This window comes from Numenius arquata, chromosome 2, assembly GCF_964106895.1.
Source record: "Numenius arquata chromosome 2, bNumArq3.hap1.1, whole genome shotgun sequence".
NCBI classification, from domain to species: Eukaryota; Metazoa; Chordata; class Aves; order Charadriiformes; family Scolopacidae; genus Numenius; species Numenius arquata.
Genome location: NC_133577.1, coordinates 34,925,344 through 34,945,791, shown reverse-complemented (window position 1 = coordinate 34,945,791; position 20,448 = coordinate 34,925,344). Strand labels below are relative to the sequence as shown.

Sequence of the window (20,448 nt, the reverse complement as noted above, 5' to 3'; positions counted from 1 at the left end):
GTGAGTTATAAAGTTACGAAATCTCTTTAATCCCTTTTGAATTTAGAGGTCAACAAGCCAAGAAACCAGGCAACTTCAAATGTTGTTCTTCTTAGCTTGCACAAGTGAGGCAGAGTGTATTAACTGTTTCTTTTTAACCTGTTGGTGTTAAATCTCCATCTCTAATTTCTCACAGTTGGCTTCTGTCCAGTTTGTTATTACAGGTGGTTCCACATATTAGTATATTTTTCAGTGTCTCATCCTGTATCTTGTCCTGTCTGATGAGGAAGAAGATGCATTGACAACAGCTGCTGCCTGCACTAACTCACCTAAGCAGCTGGTGCTACTTTTTTTAATTTTTCCATTTTAGGCTGTAGCATGGCTTTGGTTTTATTCAACGCCTTTATGCATTTGACAGATATAGCAATGAAGCCTGTATGGCAGCTAGTCTTTTTTTTCCTCCATTGTTAGGAGGTTGAGCATTTTGTGCATTCTGAGGCTGTAAATAAAAGTAGTGGTGTTTCTATTCTATCGTCTGCCTGCAGTGTGCATCCTATGCTCTCACAAAGACTAGGCTGCTAGTGGTAGCTAGTGTTAAATAATTTTTGGCAAACTTGGGCTAATAGCACTCATCCTCTAGGAAGAGGTTATTCCTGGTTAGTGAGGAGGCTTTTGAAAGGTGAATGCCAGAAAAATCTAGTTCTTAGTAACGATTGCTCTTTCGTTACAGCGCCAGGTTTCAAATGTCTTTATAGGGCTCCTAATCACATTGCAAAATGCTGCTGCTGTAAACTTCAGTATCTTTGGTGTGACCTGACTTGTCCCATTCCAGAGTTTTGGGCCTGGCTTAGGCTGAATATTTTGAGGATAGCTGGGAAATGAGATAAAGCAGAAGTAGAGCCCTTATCAACATGAACAAATAGAGGTAAAACAGGGAGGGAAGAAGGGACTATGAAATACTTGTGCTGTAATTAAAGCTGCCTCAAGAGTAAGGGTTCTTCAAATATTTCTCAACTAATTAGGGTGGAGGCTATGAGAGAAGGGAGGAGGGAAAATAAGAAAAGAAAATTACTTTGCCATGGCTCTGCTTCTGCAAGTGGTTTATGAGGGTTTTTTCTTATTTGTGATTGTACTGATAACTGGAGGTTTGAAAGCCTGCCTTCTGGAGATCTGATATGCTGAGGATTTCTGCATTTGGCTTATGAAGAGGCAGCTATTTTCTAAATCCTAATCTAATTACATTAACCATTTCTTATGTGGTTTTCTTTTGTTAGCCTTTTTTTTAGTGTCTTGCGTAAGCCCTCTTCAATTGGCTGGGCTACCACTGTGGGTAATGGAAATATTTCAGTTGTCAAGTGCAAGTGTTTTGTCCCTTGGATGTTGTTGCCTTGGTTTCTCTATAATGGTTTAATATGTTGACCTTTTCTGATTAGTTAGGAGTATATGTGGTATTTCTTTCAGCAGTTTAAAGTCGCTACTGCCAGCAGCTACCTCTGGGTTAGAACTGCTTTTTGGTAAAGCTTAGTAGGATAAACGTTACTCAATAAACGCAGCTAGTTCAGATGTCAGGTGTGAAAGGGATGGCTTGCTGCTTATTATTGCAGAACACGGAATTCAGTTTGCAAAGCAAGATTGAGGAAAAGAAGGCAAACAAAATCAGAGGCCTTCTTCTAACAATAAAAAAGCTATTTACTCTAAGAAATGGAGAACGTAATTAGTGACCATTTTCAGTGTTCTTTATAACCAGTTTTTCTTGCAATAAACTACTGTCTTTCATACCTTTTGAAATGGATTTGTGCTAAAATGGATGTCTTAAACCAATACAGCTGGAAGAATCGTCCTTGTTTTCCTCACACTCTCGGTGATATTTTTTTGCTTGTTTCACAAATCTTCTTTTGGGTTTTCTGTGTAATTTACAGTTGAATTACTTCTTTTTAAAGTGTTCTTTTTACTTTTTGTCTTCCTAGGTCAACTGTACAAGCTAGAAGGGCTTAAAACCATTGCTGTCACAACCAACGGGATCAACTTAGCCAGATTGCTTCCCTGGCTGAAGGAGGCAGGACTGAATGCCATTAACATTAGCCTGGATACTTTGGTCCCAGCTAAATTTGAGTTCATTGTCCGGAGGAAAGGTACAGGCTTGTCATCTAAGGCAACTGTGTTAATACTTGCAGTGATGTTGCAATGTTTCATATGTTTTCACACTCAGTTATTTTGGGAGGGGAGTGAATTGCTGTCCTTCTGAGGCTAGGAGAAGTAGTCTATACTAGCTTATTTGATAGTGACTCTTTGCTTCTTTCTACAACACTTAGGCAGGTAGAGACCCTTTAGTTGGATCTGGTGGATTAGAAGATGCTGAGCTTGCCACAGTCAGTGGGACTGTGACTGCGACTGCAGCTGCCCATAACTGGCTGGTTACTGGTTAGTCACGGATATAAAGAGTACTCTTCAAATCTTGTGCTGGTCTTCTGTGTTGCTGTTCTTTAATACTGCTCAAAAAACAGATGTTCCCGCTCTAGCAGCCGGGGACTAAGACGCCACAGGAACTGAACTTGTGAGTAGCGTCAGTTTCTGAAAGTTATTTTTGGGGCATGCTAGCAGTGGTCTCACTTCTGATTAGTGATTTTCCCTACCTCCACTAATTCTTAATACGAATAAACATAAACCATGGCTAAGGTCATTTGTGGAGGGGTGCTAGCTTTGTAACATCTCTCTGATTGAGCTAGTAATTCCAAATGAAGTTTCAAAAATGCTTGGATGTCCCCAGCATTACAGATTCTTGTTTAAATGAATCCTAAAGCTCATCATGAAGTTCTACTTCATGGTTGGGCTTCCTTCCAACCTAAAACTGATTTGATTTCAATCATTCTATTTCTGTCTAATAATGTAACTCTGGCAGTCTGGAACTTATAATTCAGACAAAGCCCCCAAGTAGCCACTAGATGGTGCCACAACGTAAGATAAATGTAGGGCAAGGGGTGTCGAAATCTGGTGTGCTATGAGAAGTAATTTCAACATTTGAATCACTCCGCTATCAAATCAAAGTTCTGCTGACAGGTGCAGAAAGGTGTCCTTGCCTACAGTCTCTCTGAGAACACTTCTTCAGGTTTCTACATCATGGTGCAGAAATCTGCTCCTGTCATAAATCTGACTAGAGTATTATCCTTCCAGCATAGGCTATTATACTAATCTGGTTATGACATGGCACAGTTGGCTCCCAGAGAAGTATCTGGGAGTATCTGATCACAGGCAGGTGTTGACTGTGTTCTTCCCTTCTGCCTTCTGCATTTGAATATTACCTGGTTTGTGACATTCACTGGAAACAAGCCCTTCCTTTGCTACTGAAAGAGCAAACCTGATCCTTCAGCTTCCTGAATTATGTGGCCATAACTTCTTCGTATCTGATTGGAAGCTATTGGGAATGTGCTGCTTATAAAGTAAACTAAAAGTTTTCGGGGGATGAGGGGAATTTTTATTTTTATAAGTGTTCTCTTCCCCCTTTAAAGAAAAAATGTTCTTTAATCACAAAAAGAGAATTGATCAGCTGAATGGTGTAGAGAGTGAACAGGGAAGTTTCTATGACTCAATACTTTTAAGAAGGAGAATAAAGTGTCCAGATAATAGGTAAATTTTTTTTAAAGTGGAGATAAGGTAAAAATAGTAATGCTGAGTTGAGGGTGTTTTTTTCTTTTGTTCAGGGCTGAAATTATGTAAAAACACTTTTATTGTTTTTGAGGGTTTTTTATTTACTAGGAGATTTCCAAGTATGGAATGAGCAGAGAATAAAGTGCCTGCCCTACTGTGCTACCCTGTCTCCTGTGGCAGTTCCAGAGGCGACAAGATATAGCTGTATTAAGGTGAGAGGGGTTCCTGGTCTTAGACTCCTACAGACTGGTAACTTCCTTGGAAAGCAAAGATGTATCTGATTATGGAGCTAACCAGGAACTCAAGAAACTTGAAATCGTTTTTTCTGCTCCTCTGGAAACTTTCTAGGGTTTTAAGAAAAGGCTGTAATTTTTGTGTCTTTGGTGCAGGCAGGTGACCTCCATTACACCTGCTTTTATTCCTAAATGGTTGGGATAAAGGGAATGACTGTGAGATGATCAGACATTTCACTGATGTGTGAAAGCACATTAGAAGACTATAATATTTCTACTTCTCCCCATCTACCACATTCTAAGGGATGAACAAATGAAAAGTAGTTTCTTGCAGTTAACCAATCTAACCTGTCTCACAGCCTGTCCCTTCTTTTTTTATTCAGTAGAATGAAAATAAGAAAATATTGTACTGTAATTGAATCAATAAACATGGGCTTCAAGCCTTTCTTCTGGTAAGGATTAAATGTTAGGAGGTGTTGGCCCACATAGGATTGTTCTGGATGTGTCTAAGGTTCTCTGTGCTTTAAAGTTGGCTAAAGTTATGATTTCAGAAGAAATCTAATATGAAGGAAATATTGAAATTTTTCATTGGGTAGAAGAGCAGAAGGGTTGTCATTTTGAAATGTCAAACAAAAACTTGGAGAATTTCTGAGCCTTGACAATATTTCTTGACCCAATGACATCTAGTATTCATTTCTGCTCTAATATTTTGAAATGTTTTGGTTTTATTCTTTTTGTTGTTCCATTACCACACAAGGACTTTGATCTAAAAGGGATGTTTCAGTAAGTATGGCGAAACAAATGAACTCCTAATAGTTTTCCATGAAGAAAAAACAGAAAACAGTTAACATCAAAATATGAAATCCAGTTACAGATTATTTTATTTACTGTAATTTAAAATTTTTATTTTAAGTAATCATCCTGCCCCCAAAACCTTCTAGAGGAAACAAGCTCGTAGTTGTTGTTAATTGGAATAGCTTACTTTTTTTGCTTTGTTTGTAGAGATTTTTTGATAGCTGTTCTAAACCACACTCTTGTGCTAGTGGTAGGAGGTAAGAGGCAGAACTCGGACAGACACTGAGGTAGATCCATTTTGAGCTGTAACCCTGTTCTATACCTCTACAGCAAGCTGAGCCCAAGCATGCAAGTATTCGAACATGCAGAGTTTATGATCTGCTGCTTGCCAGCGATTGCTTCCTGGCCTTTTCAGTTCAGTTTCACCTTTCTGCAATCGTGAAGTTGCACTGTTGCAGAGCTTTTTGATCCCATTCATGGCTCTGAGATGTGCTTACAGCAGTGTATGATTATCTCTGTTGCCACATTCAGTCTGAGAACTTGCTTAATTGGAACAAAAGCTACCAGAGGTGCTGCAAACTTCCTGAGCGCATGCAAAACAAGTAGGTGGTGAAGGAGAAGGGTGACAAGTGGGAACTTCAAACAGTTGCTTGCAAGAGTTGTTTCACTGTCTTCTCCTTGCTCATCATCTCTCTTTTTGCAGCCAGGACTAGAATTAGGACTGGCTTATGAAACAGTTAGTATCTTCTGCTTTTCTCTGTCCATGCTTTGTTATGCCTTTACCAGTCAGGAAACAGTTAAATGAAAATTTTCTCTGTCCTTTTTCTTTTTTTCTGATCTTGAACATATCCAATATTAATATTATCCAATATTATGCACAGAATATTATTGAGTTACAGCTTACTTCTGATAAAACACCTACAGATTAATGAAGATATCATCTCTTCACTAGAGAATCTGAGTTTCCAGTAGGTAAGACATAGGGAAAGGTGGGTGATGGACTTCTGCAGGAAAAATGTGACTGGGAACAGCACAGGGATTGTCAGCACAAACTTCTGGAAGATATTGCCCTTTTACTAGCATGTGTAAAGTATTTGCTGTTGAAGGCTACAGCTTTTGAAGAAGGAACTCAGTCTCTTACAGTGCTTGGTCTCTCATACCTGAGTTCAGTGTGCAGGACACGAAGAGAACTTGGTCTAGTACCTGATAGGGTAGGAGAGACGTTCACAAACACAGTGCTGGCAGCTGAGCACACCCACTCACCAGAAATGCGTACCCAGAGCTTGGTAGCTTGCTGTCTCATTCTTGCTATAATCATCCTTGTTTCTTTGCCAGCTGGTGAGTGTGGCAGGGAAGGAAAAATATGTCAAATCTAAAATTGATATCTTATTTAAAGTTGACAGAAGGTGTGGTTTGAATAAGATGATTAAGAGGCTTTCCTAAAGGCCTTTGGAATTCCAAAATTGCATTGTTGCTTTATATTTCCTCCAAACTTAAGAGGTATGTGTAGGGGTGAAGATACCTGTGCTGAATTAACTACAGTTAATAACTCCTCCCCCACATTGTGCTGACCAATTACACATGATCCTGTAAAATGCTGCCTGTGATCTTCAAACTAATGGATAGTCAGTAGCTTTGGGAAGCCAATTTTACATCTGTAGCCAGGAATGAACAGGGAATCAAAGAAGTTTTGTTTGCTCCGAACTCCCACTCCACATGCACTTTAGAAAGATCCTTTTAAAATTCATTTAGCAATATTGCTCTCTGATTCAGAACAGTGAGATTCTGCTATTTTAGCAAAGACACGTGTGCCATTATTATCAAATAAATACAGATTTATTATTCTTTCTCCATTGCATATGGAGGCAGTTCACAAATGCTTTCCTCTCCCTTTAAGAAGAACGTAACACAAGGAAAAGCTGACGTATGGGGAACTGGAGAATCATATGCTAATGATCCATGGATGTCTAAAGACGCAGAAAAGCGTACCAGAATTTTTTGACTACCCAAATACCAGTTAAAAAATTGATCTCAGTGACTACGGTAACACTGGCAGCCTTTGCTGGGGGAGTGTGTAGAACTGAAGTCTCTTTACTTGCAGCTCTTCTTACTTGCAGCCCTGTCTGTCTACTGAATCAGATTGGGTTTTATTTGTCATCTTTTTGTCTTGTACTTACTTAATAACCTCCTTTTGTATTCGGTTTTTAAACAAGAAAAATATTTTTTTATTCTTTTTATATCTTAGGCTTTCACAAGGTAATGGAAGGGATCCATAAAGCCACTGAGCTTGGCTACCGTCCTGTTAAGGTAAAGCCAGTGAAACTGTTGTGTTTTAACATAAATTGTGTTAAAAGATACAGCTCACCTGATGAGGAGTTCACTATTCCCCCCTCTGTGAATAATTTTTGGTAAAACCGAAGAGAAATTTTAGCATATTGAAGATCACATCAAGATGTAAAGGGGGAAATTCATATAATCTCCTTGTGCAGGTGAGGGTACAGGTTCATACTGCCACAAAGTCTATCAATCGCCCAGCTGCTGGCTACAGGGTGGTCCTGCTCTGTGCTTGCCTCTTCCTACTCCTTCTATCGATTTGGCACTTGTCTTACCGAGCTGTGAACTTGGCCAAGGGAGTTAACAGGCAGAAAACTCTCCTGCAGAAAGACATTAATTTTCTCCTGGTTTATCTCCTTCAGCTGCTTCCAGCAGACTTTGATGAGCACCAGTGTGAGAGAGAGGGAAAGGAAGTCCTCCTTTGGGGGTGCAGGTAGACCAACTTAGCTGTAACATGAAACTTCACCCTAACTCAGCTGTTGTAGTTCTGCAGCTGTGGTTCCTTTCAGTTTCACTAGTATTTCGGGAGATCTATTATGTTTAAGTGGCTTAGGCTATAGAGCTATGAAAAACACTTGAAATTAATTGATTTTAGGCTTTCCTGAAAGACCTGAAGAATCGTGATGCTTGATCACACAAGTCTGCCTTGCCAACAGAGAGTCTTGTAGCAACTGCACAACTAGCCACTGTTCTTCAGCTAAAGCAGAGAGGACCTGAGGCTCTAATGTTTGTATTTTTAATGAGGAATGTGCAGAAAACTCAGTTTTAACCTCCTTTTGGAGGAAGGCAGAGCTAGTTATCCTGCAGCCTCTGGTTATGGAGTGCACTGTGAACACTTCCTGATCACGGGCGTTGCCTCTGATCTGACAAAAAGAGTGCCACAGAAGGCACCCTGGCAGTACTTTGACAGAAGCCCTGCAATGTAGGACTGGGAAGGGGAATTGTCATTTCAGACAATAAAAACTGCCATACCTTAGATGAGTAAGATGATGCCTTTGTTACCTAGCTTGTATTAGTTTTCCATTCAGCAAGGCAACTAGTTAGATTGGATGCAAAAACTTGCAGGCAAGTTTGGCAGAAATTATCATCTATACTGTTTCAATTCTTCCAACTTCTCTCAGATTTTCTTTCCAAAAAAAAAAAAAAAAAATAATTCTTTATATCTACCTTGCCTGCTGCAAGGACTATGAAACCTGGTGTAAGAGGGTAGGAAGTCATACTCCACTCACTAATTTCAGGTGTCTGCTTTTCCTGCAGGTAAACTGTGTGGTGATGCGAGGCTTCAATGAGGATGAACTGCTGGGCTTTGTGGATTTCACAAAGGATCTGCCTGTTGATGTGCGATTTATAGAATACATGCCCTTTGATGGTAAGCAGTCCTGATTCTTCATGGCATAGGGTGTGCCTTGGACATAGGTGAATCTGGTGGTTATTCACCCCATGGACTTGTCTCTGGAAGTTTTGGTGAGCTCTTTTGGGGAATTAGGAATTGCCTTAAGTTCTATGTTTTTTGCAGCTTATCTGTCTTCCCTGAATAAACTGGAGAAGGATTAGTAGCAGGATTAGTTGGGGCTGGGACACCTACAGGGAAAATTGAGATTTGTGGAAAATGTAAAGGTGGTTCTTTGCTAATTAAAAAAATAAAATCAGCAGTCTAAAGTTATGCTGGTTTTGTTACTTCTAGGCAATAAATGGAATTTCAAGAAGATGGTGAGCTACAAAGAAATGCTTGATACAATTAAACAGCGGTGGCCTGAATTGGAGAAATTGCCTTGTGAAGCTTCCAGCACAGCCAAGGTATGGGGATAGACAAAGAGCATGTCCCCATTCTTTCACTGAATTTTTTAGAGTTGGAAGGGACCATAAAGATCATCTAGTCCACCTCCCCTGCTGAAGCAGGATTGCCCAGAGCATGTTACTCAGGACTGCATCCAGGCGGGTCTTGAAAATCTCCAAAGAAGGGGACTCCACAGCCTCCCTGGGCAGCCTGTTCCAGTGCTCTGTCACCCTCACCATAAAGAAGTTTCTCCTCATATTTGAGTGGAACCTCCTCGTTCCAGCTTGTGCCCGTTGCCCCTCATCCTGTCACTGGCAACCACTGAAAAGAGTCTGGCTCCCTCCTCCTTCAACCCACCCTTCAGATACTTATAAGCATTGATAAGGTCTCCCCTCAGCCTTCTCTTCTCCAGGCTAAAGAGTCCCAGCTCTCTCAGCCTTTCCTCATGTGAAATGTGCCCCATTCTTTCCCTGCCCTGAATCCCAGAATTCTCCCAAGCTTAGTATTTATATTTGACAAGCAAAGTAAAAAATACTTGGTGTAGTAGTTCTGGGATTTTAGTGAAGGTACCTGCATGTGGTTTGACTCTTATTAAGCGCTAGTCATAATCTTTACCTCTAGAAATACAACATGATTACTAGATGCCTTGGTCAGATTTAAAGAATGACAGGCTTGTGTCCTGTATTTACAGCTTTTGAAACTCTTGTCAGTCTATGTCTGCACATTAAGCCTGATGAAGCAGTTGTTCGGTGAAATAACAATATCGCTTTAGAGTGTGCAGCGTCACATGGGGGATTTCTAGCCTACATAAATCTATAGCTCATGGTTACCTGAGAAAGAACACGCCTACTGCCATTACCTGTCAGTTGATGACTACAAAAGCAAACATATAACAACTTTGTGAATTTCCAGGAATGGGGCAGAATAGATGGGAACACCTGACAAAGCTAATTTTGATTTTTTTTTTAAAAAATTATTATTATTATTTTTAATTTTTTCCTCTCGTGTGACCTTAGAACCAAGGAAAACCCGTGTTAAAATGCCTGTGGGCAAGTGGAACTTTAAAAGTGAGGAGTCTGTATTTGACTATCCTTTTTTCTCGTCTGTATTTCTTTAGAGTTATAAGGTGCCACATTTCCAGGGACAAATCAGCTTTATCACCTCCATGTCAGAGCACTTCTGTGGATCCTGCAATCGGCTGAGGATAACAGCAGATGGGAACCTAAAGGTTGGTAATAAAACATGATTCTCTTTGCTTTCATGCAGCCTTTCTTCCTTTAAAAGTAGCTGGGATTTAAAGTAGAATGGAAAGATGACTAATAATTACCAGCTAACTCCAGTTTATCGATCTTGTATATATTCTTGTTCAAGCTTGTTGGGCTGTTAGGGAGATGATACATCATCTTTTTTTGGTTTCTCTGTTTTGCTAACATAGTTAACTTCAGTTGTAAAACATGGTTGCAAGGCCGGTAAATATAAACATTTCTTTTAATCTTTATTTGATTGAATATCGTCTTAAACATGTGACAAGCAGATGATTTCCCATTAAAAAAGGATCCAAGCAGCTGTGAGGGCTTGGCTTTGGTGTTCCACAAAGATTCTGTCTTGTTTCACCAAACATCTTCTTGCAACTTTTCTCCTTCAAGAGCAGCCTGTACATTTGCTCAACGGCTGTAGAAAGGGGAGGGATAACTATTTCCTGCCACGTTGAAACAGTTTCTGGAGGAAAATTAAAGTTTTCAGTTAAAAATTGGCACTTACACATTGTCACCTGATATTGACAACAGCTGTGTTGCTGTCTAATGTCAGATGCCTGAAGGCCCAATGAGCTTGGGTTACATAAATGTCCCAGGCTGTCTGTGTACATGAAGACAGATAAAGAAAACAATCTCCATAAACGTTCTCCTTCTTCAATAGAGTAGGCCTTTTCAAAAGTCTTTACTCTGAGGCTAGTACAAAATACTTGTAAAAGCCATTTATTTTATTCTTTCTCATTTCTCCTCTTTTGTGTCCTTATGTTGGCTGCAGGTGTGCCTTTTTGGGAATTCAGAAGTGTCCTTGAGAGATCACCTGCGGTCAGGTGCCTCAGAGGAAGAGTTGGTTCAAATCATTGGAGCAGCAGTGGGCAGAAAGAAGAAACAGCATGCTGGTATGTTTGTTGTACCTGAGGAATTACCGCAGTGACTAGGGAACACGATGTCCTGGTACTGCCATGGGATGCATTAACTTGCCAGGAGAAAGAAGGAAAAGCTTGAACGAAGCTGCATTAACTAAGGAAAGAATTTTCCTGTCTTATAAGAGTATTGCCTAGTAGAAAGCCAGTAACATACCAGTCCTGCAGTTATTCCAAAATTTGGATGTGAGTTTTGAGTCTTTAAACTTTCCACATGAGCTAGAATCCAGTCCGTCTAAAAGTCTTTCGGACTGACTTTTGTCTTCAAAGAGATGCAAATGTCACTGTTCACGATACCAACAGCAAAACATAAAGCTAAGCAAAAATTGCTGGAGTTGTACTACTGGATCCCCTTTTTTTCTTAAAATTAGTTTTCTGTAAAATAAGTACTAAAGCTAAATTGAGCTGTCCGTCCAACTGCTGGGTTAACATGTTCCTAGAAGTGACAAATCTTTTCTTGAGTATGGAAAAAATTTGTAGCCTCTTATCTAATGGTCCATATAATGTCATGACGCAAGGTCACATCCTCAGGCTGTATTAGTCTTTTCTGAATTTATGTTGATATAAACTGTATTTCAGTCACATCTGAAACTCACCATATTTTCGTAATCTGGCTGCAGCAGGGAATGCTGACCTCTTGTACACGAACTGACTTTATGATCATGGAATAGTCCAGTTTACACTAAAAATATGCTTTGGCCCTTTTGTTCTCTTGCAGATTCTGCCAGATTACTAACAGTTGGGTTTGCCCTTTTTCATGATGTATAAAACAAATTTAAAGGAGGCTTTTAAATCTGAGCGTAGACTTACTTGCAAAGTACATTGACTCGGATAAAATAGTGCCTTGTAAACATAAGGGAAGGGGTGGAGGGATTGGTTCCTTTTCTTTTAGAGCATTAATTTCTGAATTTCTGATTTGGGAAAGCGAGGGGTGGGCAGGGGGAAGAAGAGTGTTTTTGCCTTTACTAAAGGCATTTTGCCATCAGCAGCATTTACCTGACATTGTCTGCCTTATTCCAAATTGTATTAATCAATCCAAGTATTGTCCTTGGGGCCTTCTGTGGTTGGACTTCTTTTAACTGGAACACTGTGAACAGCTTATCCACAGAATGACTACAATTAAATGCTATTGTTAAGAAACAAGATAATACCAAATTATTTGAATTCTGTAATAGGTAGAATTCAGATCAATAGGTAGTAATTCAGATCAAGCTTTAGCAGCTGGATGCTTGGAGGTTGTGGCAGCTATGGTTTTAAATAATAACATGGTAGATTCTCCCTCCTCTAGCTCCCTCAGTCTTTATTTAGCTTTGATTTTCCTAGCATGCAGGTTGCACTGTGAAGATCAGAAAACTAAATATATAAACCAGATGCATGACTTAAAACCTAAAAAGCTAGGATTTTTATGTGTTCCTTATTTTATTTCTAGGCATGTTTAACATTTCCCAGATGAAAAACCGGCCAATGATCCTGATTGGTGGGTGACAAATCAGTACGTAATAAATATATAATGATTTTGTTTGGTTTTTGTCTTTTGGGGGAGCAGAGTGGATTGGGCTTTTAAGTCTAACTTGTGTTTGGTTCTGGCTTAGGTTTAGACAAAGAAATGGGTTTCTTAAAAGGCAGTTGTGGTTAATGTGCTGAAGTGGAAGAGTAGGAAAGATTTACCAAGCCTTATCCAGTCTTCTCATTGACAGCACTGGTTTTGTTTTCTCTAATTTTGAAAGTTTATTACATTTTCCAAAGGGATCACTAGCTTTCCTATGTTACTTGCTATCTATCTGCTTCCTTTGTACTTAATAAGAACAGTGCAGCAACTTAAAAGGCAGTTTGGGGTGAGTTTTATGAAATTGACCAGATCTGCCATATAAATGTAAAGGGTATAGGATGGACTTCTATCCCTGGATTAAGAAATTCAACTTTGCTTATAATATATAGAGCCAGTGACCTGACAGAAACGTAAGTTTTCCTACCTCACAACTTCTTTACTTCAGAATCTCAAAGTTGGGGCTTCGTTCTTTTGAAATGTCCTCTTACTGCTGCAAAGTCTTAGAACATAACCATGAAAACTGTAGTATCTGGTATCTGACCAGTCCTATGAACCAAGAACTTTTCTTCTCCTTTTTGTGTCTTTTGAAGATGTTTGCGAGCTCTCCCTTCTGCTTGAAGCTCTATTCATGAGCGATATGGCACTGCTGGGGTTCTCTTACTGGTGTTTTACATCTTCAGTGTGGTTTTACCTCCTGCATGCCTCCGTTTCCCTGTTTTGTAAGATCGCTATCTATCATCCCAAATACTTTTTTTTCCTTCCTTAAGAAATGGTTGCAAGAGTGAGCATTGTGAGATTGTTTTTCTGTTGTTTCTTATCAACAAGGGGATAAGAAAAAAAAAATCAACATTTTTTTAACGCAGAAAAGGTCGAAGAGATGAACGTTACGTTTCAAACTCTCATCCTCCCATTGATGTTCTAGAGCCGATTAGCTGCTGAGCGGTTTTAAACACAGCTTTTAAAACGTACCCCTTGGGAGGGTAACATGCATTAATTTGCAGGTCTTTGCTACAGGTGATATAATAACTGCGCTTTTTTTTTTTTTTTAAAACCAAGGCACTAGTGCTTGTACTTCTGTTGCCTTTATTAGGAAATACACGCTACAGAGGTCTTTTAAAATAGGTTTTCACTGGGAGGTTTTTTTAACTTGATGCCCCCCTTTAAAGGACTATCATTTTCCACATTGAGTTTTAAAGTGAATGGATTCAGTGGTGCAAGACTGTCTCCCTCAGTTTGCTTTAGCTCTTTTTTTTGTATTTGGCAACTGCTGCATTGTAGTCCAGGAAGAAAGAACACACTTTTGTTTAAAGTGTGTATTGACTTGCTGCATGAGGAAAAATTTTCTGGTTTTTTTTTTTAAATGAAAAGTACTATATTAAACTCTTGACAGCTCACTGGGACCTACATAATTTTTCAAGATGCCTTTGAAAGAATCCCCACACTCCAAAGTTAGCATTCACAGCAATGTTTGGATGTCTACAAACAAGATCTATCCAATTTCCTTTTGAAAAGTGCTTTAACATTGTCTGACATACAGTGAAAGAGGCAGCCTGTCCAGGTCTTCCCCCAGCTGTTCCCTGTCCCTTTGAGACTAACTGCTAGCAGTCACTGCACCAGTGGAGAGACTGGAGATGAGTGGAGAGTATCCCACTGTGACACATGGGGAATCATTAGGAGATTTCCTAACTGTGTTTTGAATTACTTACAAACTTCAAATAATGCTGGCGTGCATGCAGTCATTGGGGGGGGTGTGTGTGTATGGAATTAATATAATGAAACTTAATGAATGCTGTGGAAATCACTAATTGGCTTTCCTAGTCCCTGTAAGACAAACCTTCACAGGTTCACTTCAGTTATGGGAGTTTCCTCCTTAATCTAAGTATCTCCTGCCTTCTTCCCCCACAGCCCCTGAGATTGTGCTAGCTGGAAGCTAACACAATTGAATTTCAGGTGCAGTAATAGAATATAAGGACATGCAGTTTGTCAGATGGTTTCAGTTATGTTATATATAGTACTGTAGAAAAAACATTATCTATTTTTTTTTTAGGTATATGAGCAATTTGGGTGAAGATAGAGATGACTAGGTACAACTTGAAGAAAATGTAGGCTGTTAGGAAAAGCAAAGATGCTTTGCATGCATTACTGTCTGTTGCTGGTTTTTTACTCACCACTGTACTTGAGCAAACAGTACTTCTCTTCCTTGCTCCCACCCGTTTGTGTTTACCCTGTGGAAGTAAGCACTTGTCTGCCTTTGCAGTCCAGCTTCTTCTGAAGACAAGATACCTTGCCAAGGGTTTAGCTTCAGCTTTAAAGCTAATCAAGGAATACAGAAGAATGGAGTACTTTGAGTTTCTGGATTTTAAAAGCAATATTCAGGTTAGGCCCCACTGTATAAAGAGAGAGGGAACAAAAGGCAGAATAAGCACACTTTCTGTGCGCTTCTAAAGCAATGCAGTGTTGCACTCAAAACATTTATGTCAATTTAATCCTATTCCTCTGAAGGTAAACACATTACCACTAAACTTGCAGGAACCTTAATTTTAGTGGATACACCATCAGCTGTAGATAAAAAAGGGCCTTTGACTGACTTTAGATTATTGCAGTGATTTTAAAAAAGAATAATCATGAAATCTGTCTTTGACAAGCTTCGGTAATGGGCACTTTCAGTGTTTGTAGGGTACTTTCGATGAAAAAGGTGCTAAGTGCATTGGTCTTGTTATAGCACAGGCTGGGGCTAACAATGAAGAGATTGCTTTGTTTTGAAAAAAAAAACAAAACTACAGAGTGGGGGGCCACAACCAATGGGTTGTCCACACTGTATCTGTTATTGCCATGTGGACAGTCCAGGGTGATACCTGTGGGTCAGGGCAGCAGAAGTAGCTCAGCAAGGTGCAGAGGGGCCAGGAAGCTGCTTTGATTCACTTGTGGACAGTCTGAAAACTCATGAGTAAGGGATAAATACCAGAGCTACCAAAGGATGGCTTTGAGCAAAACCTAATTCCAAGTTTCTCAGAGCAAAGAAAGCAGGAGCTCCAGAAAAAGAGAAACCTGTTTATCAATGAGGCTATTAAAATAAGGCTTAGCCACTTACCTCTGTACTGCTTTCCCTTTACTTACAAAACGAATCACCTCTTTTATGTGAAAAAGACTCCTTCTGTCTTGGCACTTGGCGTGTAGCCCTGTGCAGATGCCAAAACCAAGGGATTAAATGGTGAAAAGGGGCAGGAGGGTTTACTACTGCTCTGCCAGCTGGGAGCTCTGCCAGCTCAACTTGGAACATACTTCTGAGTAGATCTAATATCTATCTGTCAGTGAGGGGAGCGTGGTTTTTCCAGTGCTTAAACTTCAGCTGTCATTAACGTGGTAAGAGCTGGCAGTAATAAGAGAGGTTCCCGTCACAGAGCCACCCTCTGAGCTTGCAGACGGTGCAGTGGCAGATGCAGTGCTCCAGGTCCCTGCTGTCCTCAAGTGCTGGCATGATCCTTCGCTGCAGAAGGAGGCGAAAGCAGGAAATGCAGCCACCTGTGCTGGCAGGAATGTGTTTGGAAAGGCGGAGTTGAGAATCTCAGTGCAAGAATTTCCTATTAACTCTGCCAGGCTTTCAAAAGAAGACTGGTGCTGGGACAGTCTCAAATGGATGCTGAGGTGCTATGACTTGCTTTTCTTCAGAACTGATGTGCCTATAAGCTTTCTTGGCTCTTGCTTCTCAATAAGCATTGATACTTTTTGAAAGCAAGTTGTTTCTTCTTGTCAGGGACCTTGAAATAAGTATTTTGAGGCTTGGGGTTTGTAATAACAAACCAGCAAATGCAGGGAACTGATGAGAAGATAAAGAGCAGAGAAAAGTGGATGGTTGCAGGCTTATTGAGGTTTCGGCAATACAAAGAGTCCTGAGCAGTGCTCTGACAGCTCTCAGCTACTGCAGACGTAGCTTAGCTTTGCAGTTAGTAAGATGTATTCTCATGTTACTTTTCTTTTTTCTCCAGAGCGTGCATTGATGTCATTCCCACTATGCCAAGGTGCCCTACAAAATCCCCCAAATTCAAAACAGTGGGGCCACACATTTAGCTGTCGGCTGACTTTGAGAGCAAGTTTACCCAAACAAATGGGGAAAGCGTTAATAAAAAATAAGCTTACACGACAACTTTTCCTGCCAGGATCTCACCCAGAGCAACAGTGGCGCATAACAGCAGGAATTCTACAAACCCAGCTCAGAGGCTGCTGTGTCTTCCAGAAGGACCCAAGCTCTACATTTGACACAAAGTGCCTTGAGGCTTCTCCTGTTGGCCAAGTTTCTGTGGACTGTCAGTCCAAAGAGGCAAGTCCAGGGTCTGGATTCCTTACCAGGGATTCAGGATCTTCCACCAAGGTACCTCGTGCCTCTGACAACTTGACTCACACTGATGAGGAAGGACGGGCCATGATGGTTGATGTTGGAGGGAAGCCAGATTCAAGAAGAAGTGCTGTTGCTGGTGCTGTGGTCCGCTTGGGTGAGAAGGCATTTGGGATGGTGAGTCAGAACCAGGTGAAGAAAGGGGATGTGCTGGCAGTAGCCCAGATTGCAGGAATTCAGGGAGCCAAGCTGACCAGCCAGTTGATCCCCTTGTGTCACAACATCCCTCTCAACCATGTTGAGGTGTCTCTGAGCCTGGATGAGGCCAGATACGCAGTGGTGATTCGCAGCTCCTGTCAGACCTGGGGGAAGACAGGTGTGGAGATGGAGGCTCTGACAGCTGCCAGCCTGGCTGCCCTGACTGTGTATGACATGTGCAAAGCAGTTACTCATGACATCGTGATTGAAGAGGTGAAGTTGCTCAGTAAGACAGGTGGGCAGAGGGGAGACTTCTCAAGGGTCTAAATCATATCCAGACACTACCAGCTCTCCAGGTGACCACTGCTCATGTTCTGCCTCTGCTTTTGTTCAGCTGTTAGGCTTGGAGACCACAGCAGGTGTCCCATACAACTCCAGTTTTGCCTTACCCTGTCAGCTTACTGCTGGGTGATCCGTGGAGCCACTCATCCCTCTTGATAACCATGTGGTTTTTTAGAGGACAGACTTCACTACTCTGCCACTACCTGGATTTCAGTGTCCTCATCATGAGCTTGAGCAAAGGTTCTTAGTTATACCACAGAGGTTGTTTGGTTTTTTCTTTTCCTTCTTGCTGTGAAATATTCACAGCTGCTGTCATCACACCAGGCAACTCCGAGCTCTGGAAATGAAGCAAGTGCTTAAAGTGCTATTATTTGGCAACTTATTTTTAAGTCAAGGATTAAAATTTCAGAGTTGTGTCTGTCTGTCTATCCCTCTGACCCCCTTAGTTGAATTTAGAAGGTGGCAGTGACAAGAACATAGCTCCGGAACCTTACCTTAGCAGAGATTTTAACTGTGGAACAGCCAGGGTTAGAGGGGCAGCTCCCATCCCTTTGCATTGCTACTGCTGCCCTTGCCTGCAAGTAGGAAATACCCCCATTATCAGTTTCAAAAGGTAAAAAAAGGTGGCAGCTGCCTGGCTCTGTCCTGAGCACTCTGCAAAACACAGTGTAGAAACAGAGGATTTCTAGGTTTGGAAGAATTATTTTGCTGATCTGAAAGATATCTTTTACAATGTTAGAAGCATGCTCCAGCACTTTGACCTTAGTGCTGAAACACATTGAGGCCCCTCTGTCTGCATGCTTAAGGGCTTAATCATGCCATGGACAGAGGTAGGCATCAGCTCTCCCTGACTTTAGAAATAGATATCACACCAAGCCCTGTTTTTGAATCCTACAGTGCAGCTCCTAGTAACCAGCAACCTGCATGGCCCTGACAGATAAACTTTTAAGACTAGTAGCCACTTGGAAGGGTAAGGTAGTTTCTGTTGCCTTGGCCAGGGTGTTTCCTGCATGTTTCTCTAATTTGCTTTCATGAAGTTTTCTGGCCTCTGAGCACTTAAGTGTTCCCATAAATGTACCAGTGGCCACTGTCACGTAGCATTAAATAGCTTTGATAATTGACTAGCATAAATAAGAAATAACTTGACATTGTTGTTAATGCCAATGGCTCCTTTTCAAATGTTAGTTTAGATGCTCTAAACAGTGTTTTCAACTTGGTTTACTTGTTTTCTAGTGCTTATGGCTAATGTGACATTGCATATGATTCAAGGTGCTCCCTCTCCATACGCACAGAGAGTTGAAGACAGCTCTAATAACATCAGAGGCTACTGAAGAAGTGTCTTAAAACTTTGCAAGTAGCTGCTTCTCATGAAATAAGGTTAAATTACTGTGCGCGTCAGTAAAGCACACACCACACTGCCACACACATCCTGCTCACTTAAAGTAAACACAGGTTTAAGATGAGGAGGCAAGTGGTTTTACTACAAATCCTTTACAAATCTCATACACTAGCTACCACAAAGGGCACTTTTTCCACTGCAGATGAATTAGTTTGATTCTTTATTCATTATCACTGGAAGATAATGCACATGCAATGACACACAGAGCAGCTACAGCTGAAAGGAGGAGGAGTCTGGAAAGCTTGGTGCCTGAACTCCATAAACATTTGTACACCTGGAGTCAGTGTTACAGTCCTGATTCCTGCTATGTCACAGATCTGTCTGTAAGTTAATAGTAGGAACACCCCTGCTTCCTCCCAGGAGTGGACATAGCACTGCCGTACTGAGCACCAATCCCAGCCCTGCAAACCGGAGAGACCATATTCAGCTGTGGAGCTGCTGTGTCTGCAGCCCAAACCTTCCCCTAACTCATCACGGAAACAAATTGCCAGGAAAAGGAAGCACGTCTGTAACCTCTTCACTGATTTACACAAGCACTTAATTCCCCTCCACCACGCACAACACACCCTGCCCTCCCTGCCTTCACCCAGTCTCTAGAGAGTTTTAAAAACTAAAAGGAAACTAGACATACTCAGTAGTAATAAAGTGATGCTTTGGGGCATATGATTCTTTGGCTTCTGAGAAGTTTGCTGTCGTGCTGTAAAGCTCACACAAAGGACTCGAGACCATACAAGGGACTACAGAGCATACACACGACTGCCACGCACATCCTTCTTACGCACATTTCACTACTTACTTGCGTTGAGAGTGGCTGGAAGCTTTGGGCAAGCAGACTTTGGTGCCATTTTATGCTCATGTTACATTATCAAGTCTTGAAACTATGCACATTTATAGATAATGAACCAAGCATGGGTCAACAGAACTTTTTGTGAGAGAAATGAGCTGACAGCACTGTATGTTTTAGTGGTGCTGGGTGGGAAATGGTGTAATACATGTTGATGAACTGACTACTTTTTGAAGGCTTGCTTTTTTTTTTGTCCACTGCATTTTTAATAAACACTAGTTGTAATGGAGTATAGTTTGTGTTACTTTGTATACCCTTTTTATTCATTCAAAGGAACATCTACGTTTTAATCCATGAGCTTCTATGAATAGTTAACTCGGGACAAGCAACAAGACAGCCTTTATAAGTCGCAATGATTCGTCAGCAATTAGCAAGGGATTACTCACAATAATAGATTCCTTACAGTAAGAAGGTTTTTTTTTTGTTGTTGTTGTTGTGTGAAACTCATCTCTCTCTGGCCGTTCTTAAACTGAGTAATCCCGTAGGTTTAGCATCATAATTCGTCATCTCATCATTATCCCAGGTTCTCCCACGTGCCTGGTCTGAGTCAGTGGATGCGTATAACAGCACTGCTTCGTGTTGCAGAGTAACATAAAGAACTGGTGCCTCCAGAGCTCTCACTTAGTCAGGGTGACCACGTGCTGGAACAGGTCCAGGGACATGCCTGTAGAGAAGTCCATCCCTCCTGAGTCATGAATGAGTCTAAGGGAAATTCCCCTCCTTATCCACCTGAGCTTCCAGGAAAGCTCTCACCTCTTCTACTATCAAGAAAGCCTGTTCCTACCTGAGGAAGTTCAGTCGATAGAGCTGTTCACTGTAACCAGGCGGAGGCTGCAGCCCCACAGGA

At 41.0% G+C, this 20,448-nt stretch overlaps 1 protein-coding gene across 2 annotated transcripts in view; it reads left to right on the top strand.

Annotated features, from left to right (window-relative positions):
• Positions 1 to 19,829, top strand: part of MOCS1 (molybdenum cofactor synthesis 1) — a 30,926-nt gene extending 11,097 nt beyond the window's left edge. The window contains exons 4-11 of one of the 2 annotated variants that reach the window (XM_074167876.1): positions 1,947 to 2,111; positions 6,898 to 6,959; positions 8,244 to 8,355; positions 8,671 to 8,783; positions 9,881 to 9,991; positions 10,792 to 10,912; positions 12,366 to 12,428; positions 16,472 to 19,829. In XM_074167876.1, coding sequence (XP_074023977.1) covers positions 1,947 to 2,111; positions 6,898 to 6,959; positions 8,244 to 8,355; positions 8,671 to 8,783; positions 9,881 to 9,991; positions 10,792 to 10,912; positions 12,366 to 12,421 — 740 coding nt within the window. In that variant the 3' untranslated portion in view covers positions 12,422 to 12,428; positions 16,472 to 19,829. The remainder of the gene's footprint in view (positions 1 to 1,946; positions 2,112 to 6,897; positions 6,960 to 8,243; positions 8,356 to 8,670; positions 8,784 to 9,880; positions 9,992 to 10,791; positions 10,913 to 12,365; positions 12,429 to 16,471) is intronic. The other variant, XM_074167869.1, reaches the window with a different exon arrangement.
• Positions 19,830 to 20,448: the final 619 nt, after the last annotated feature.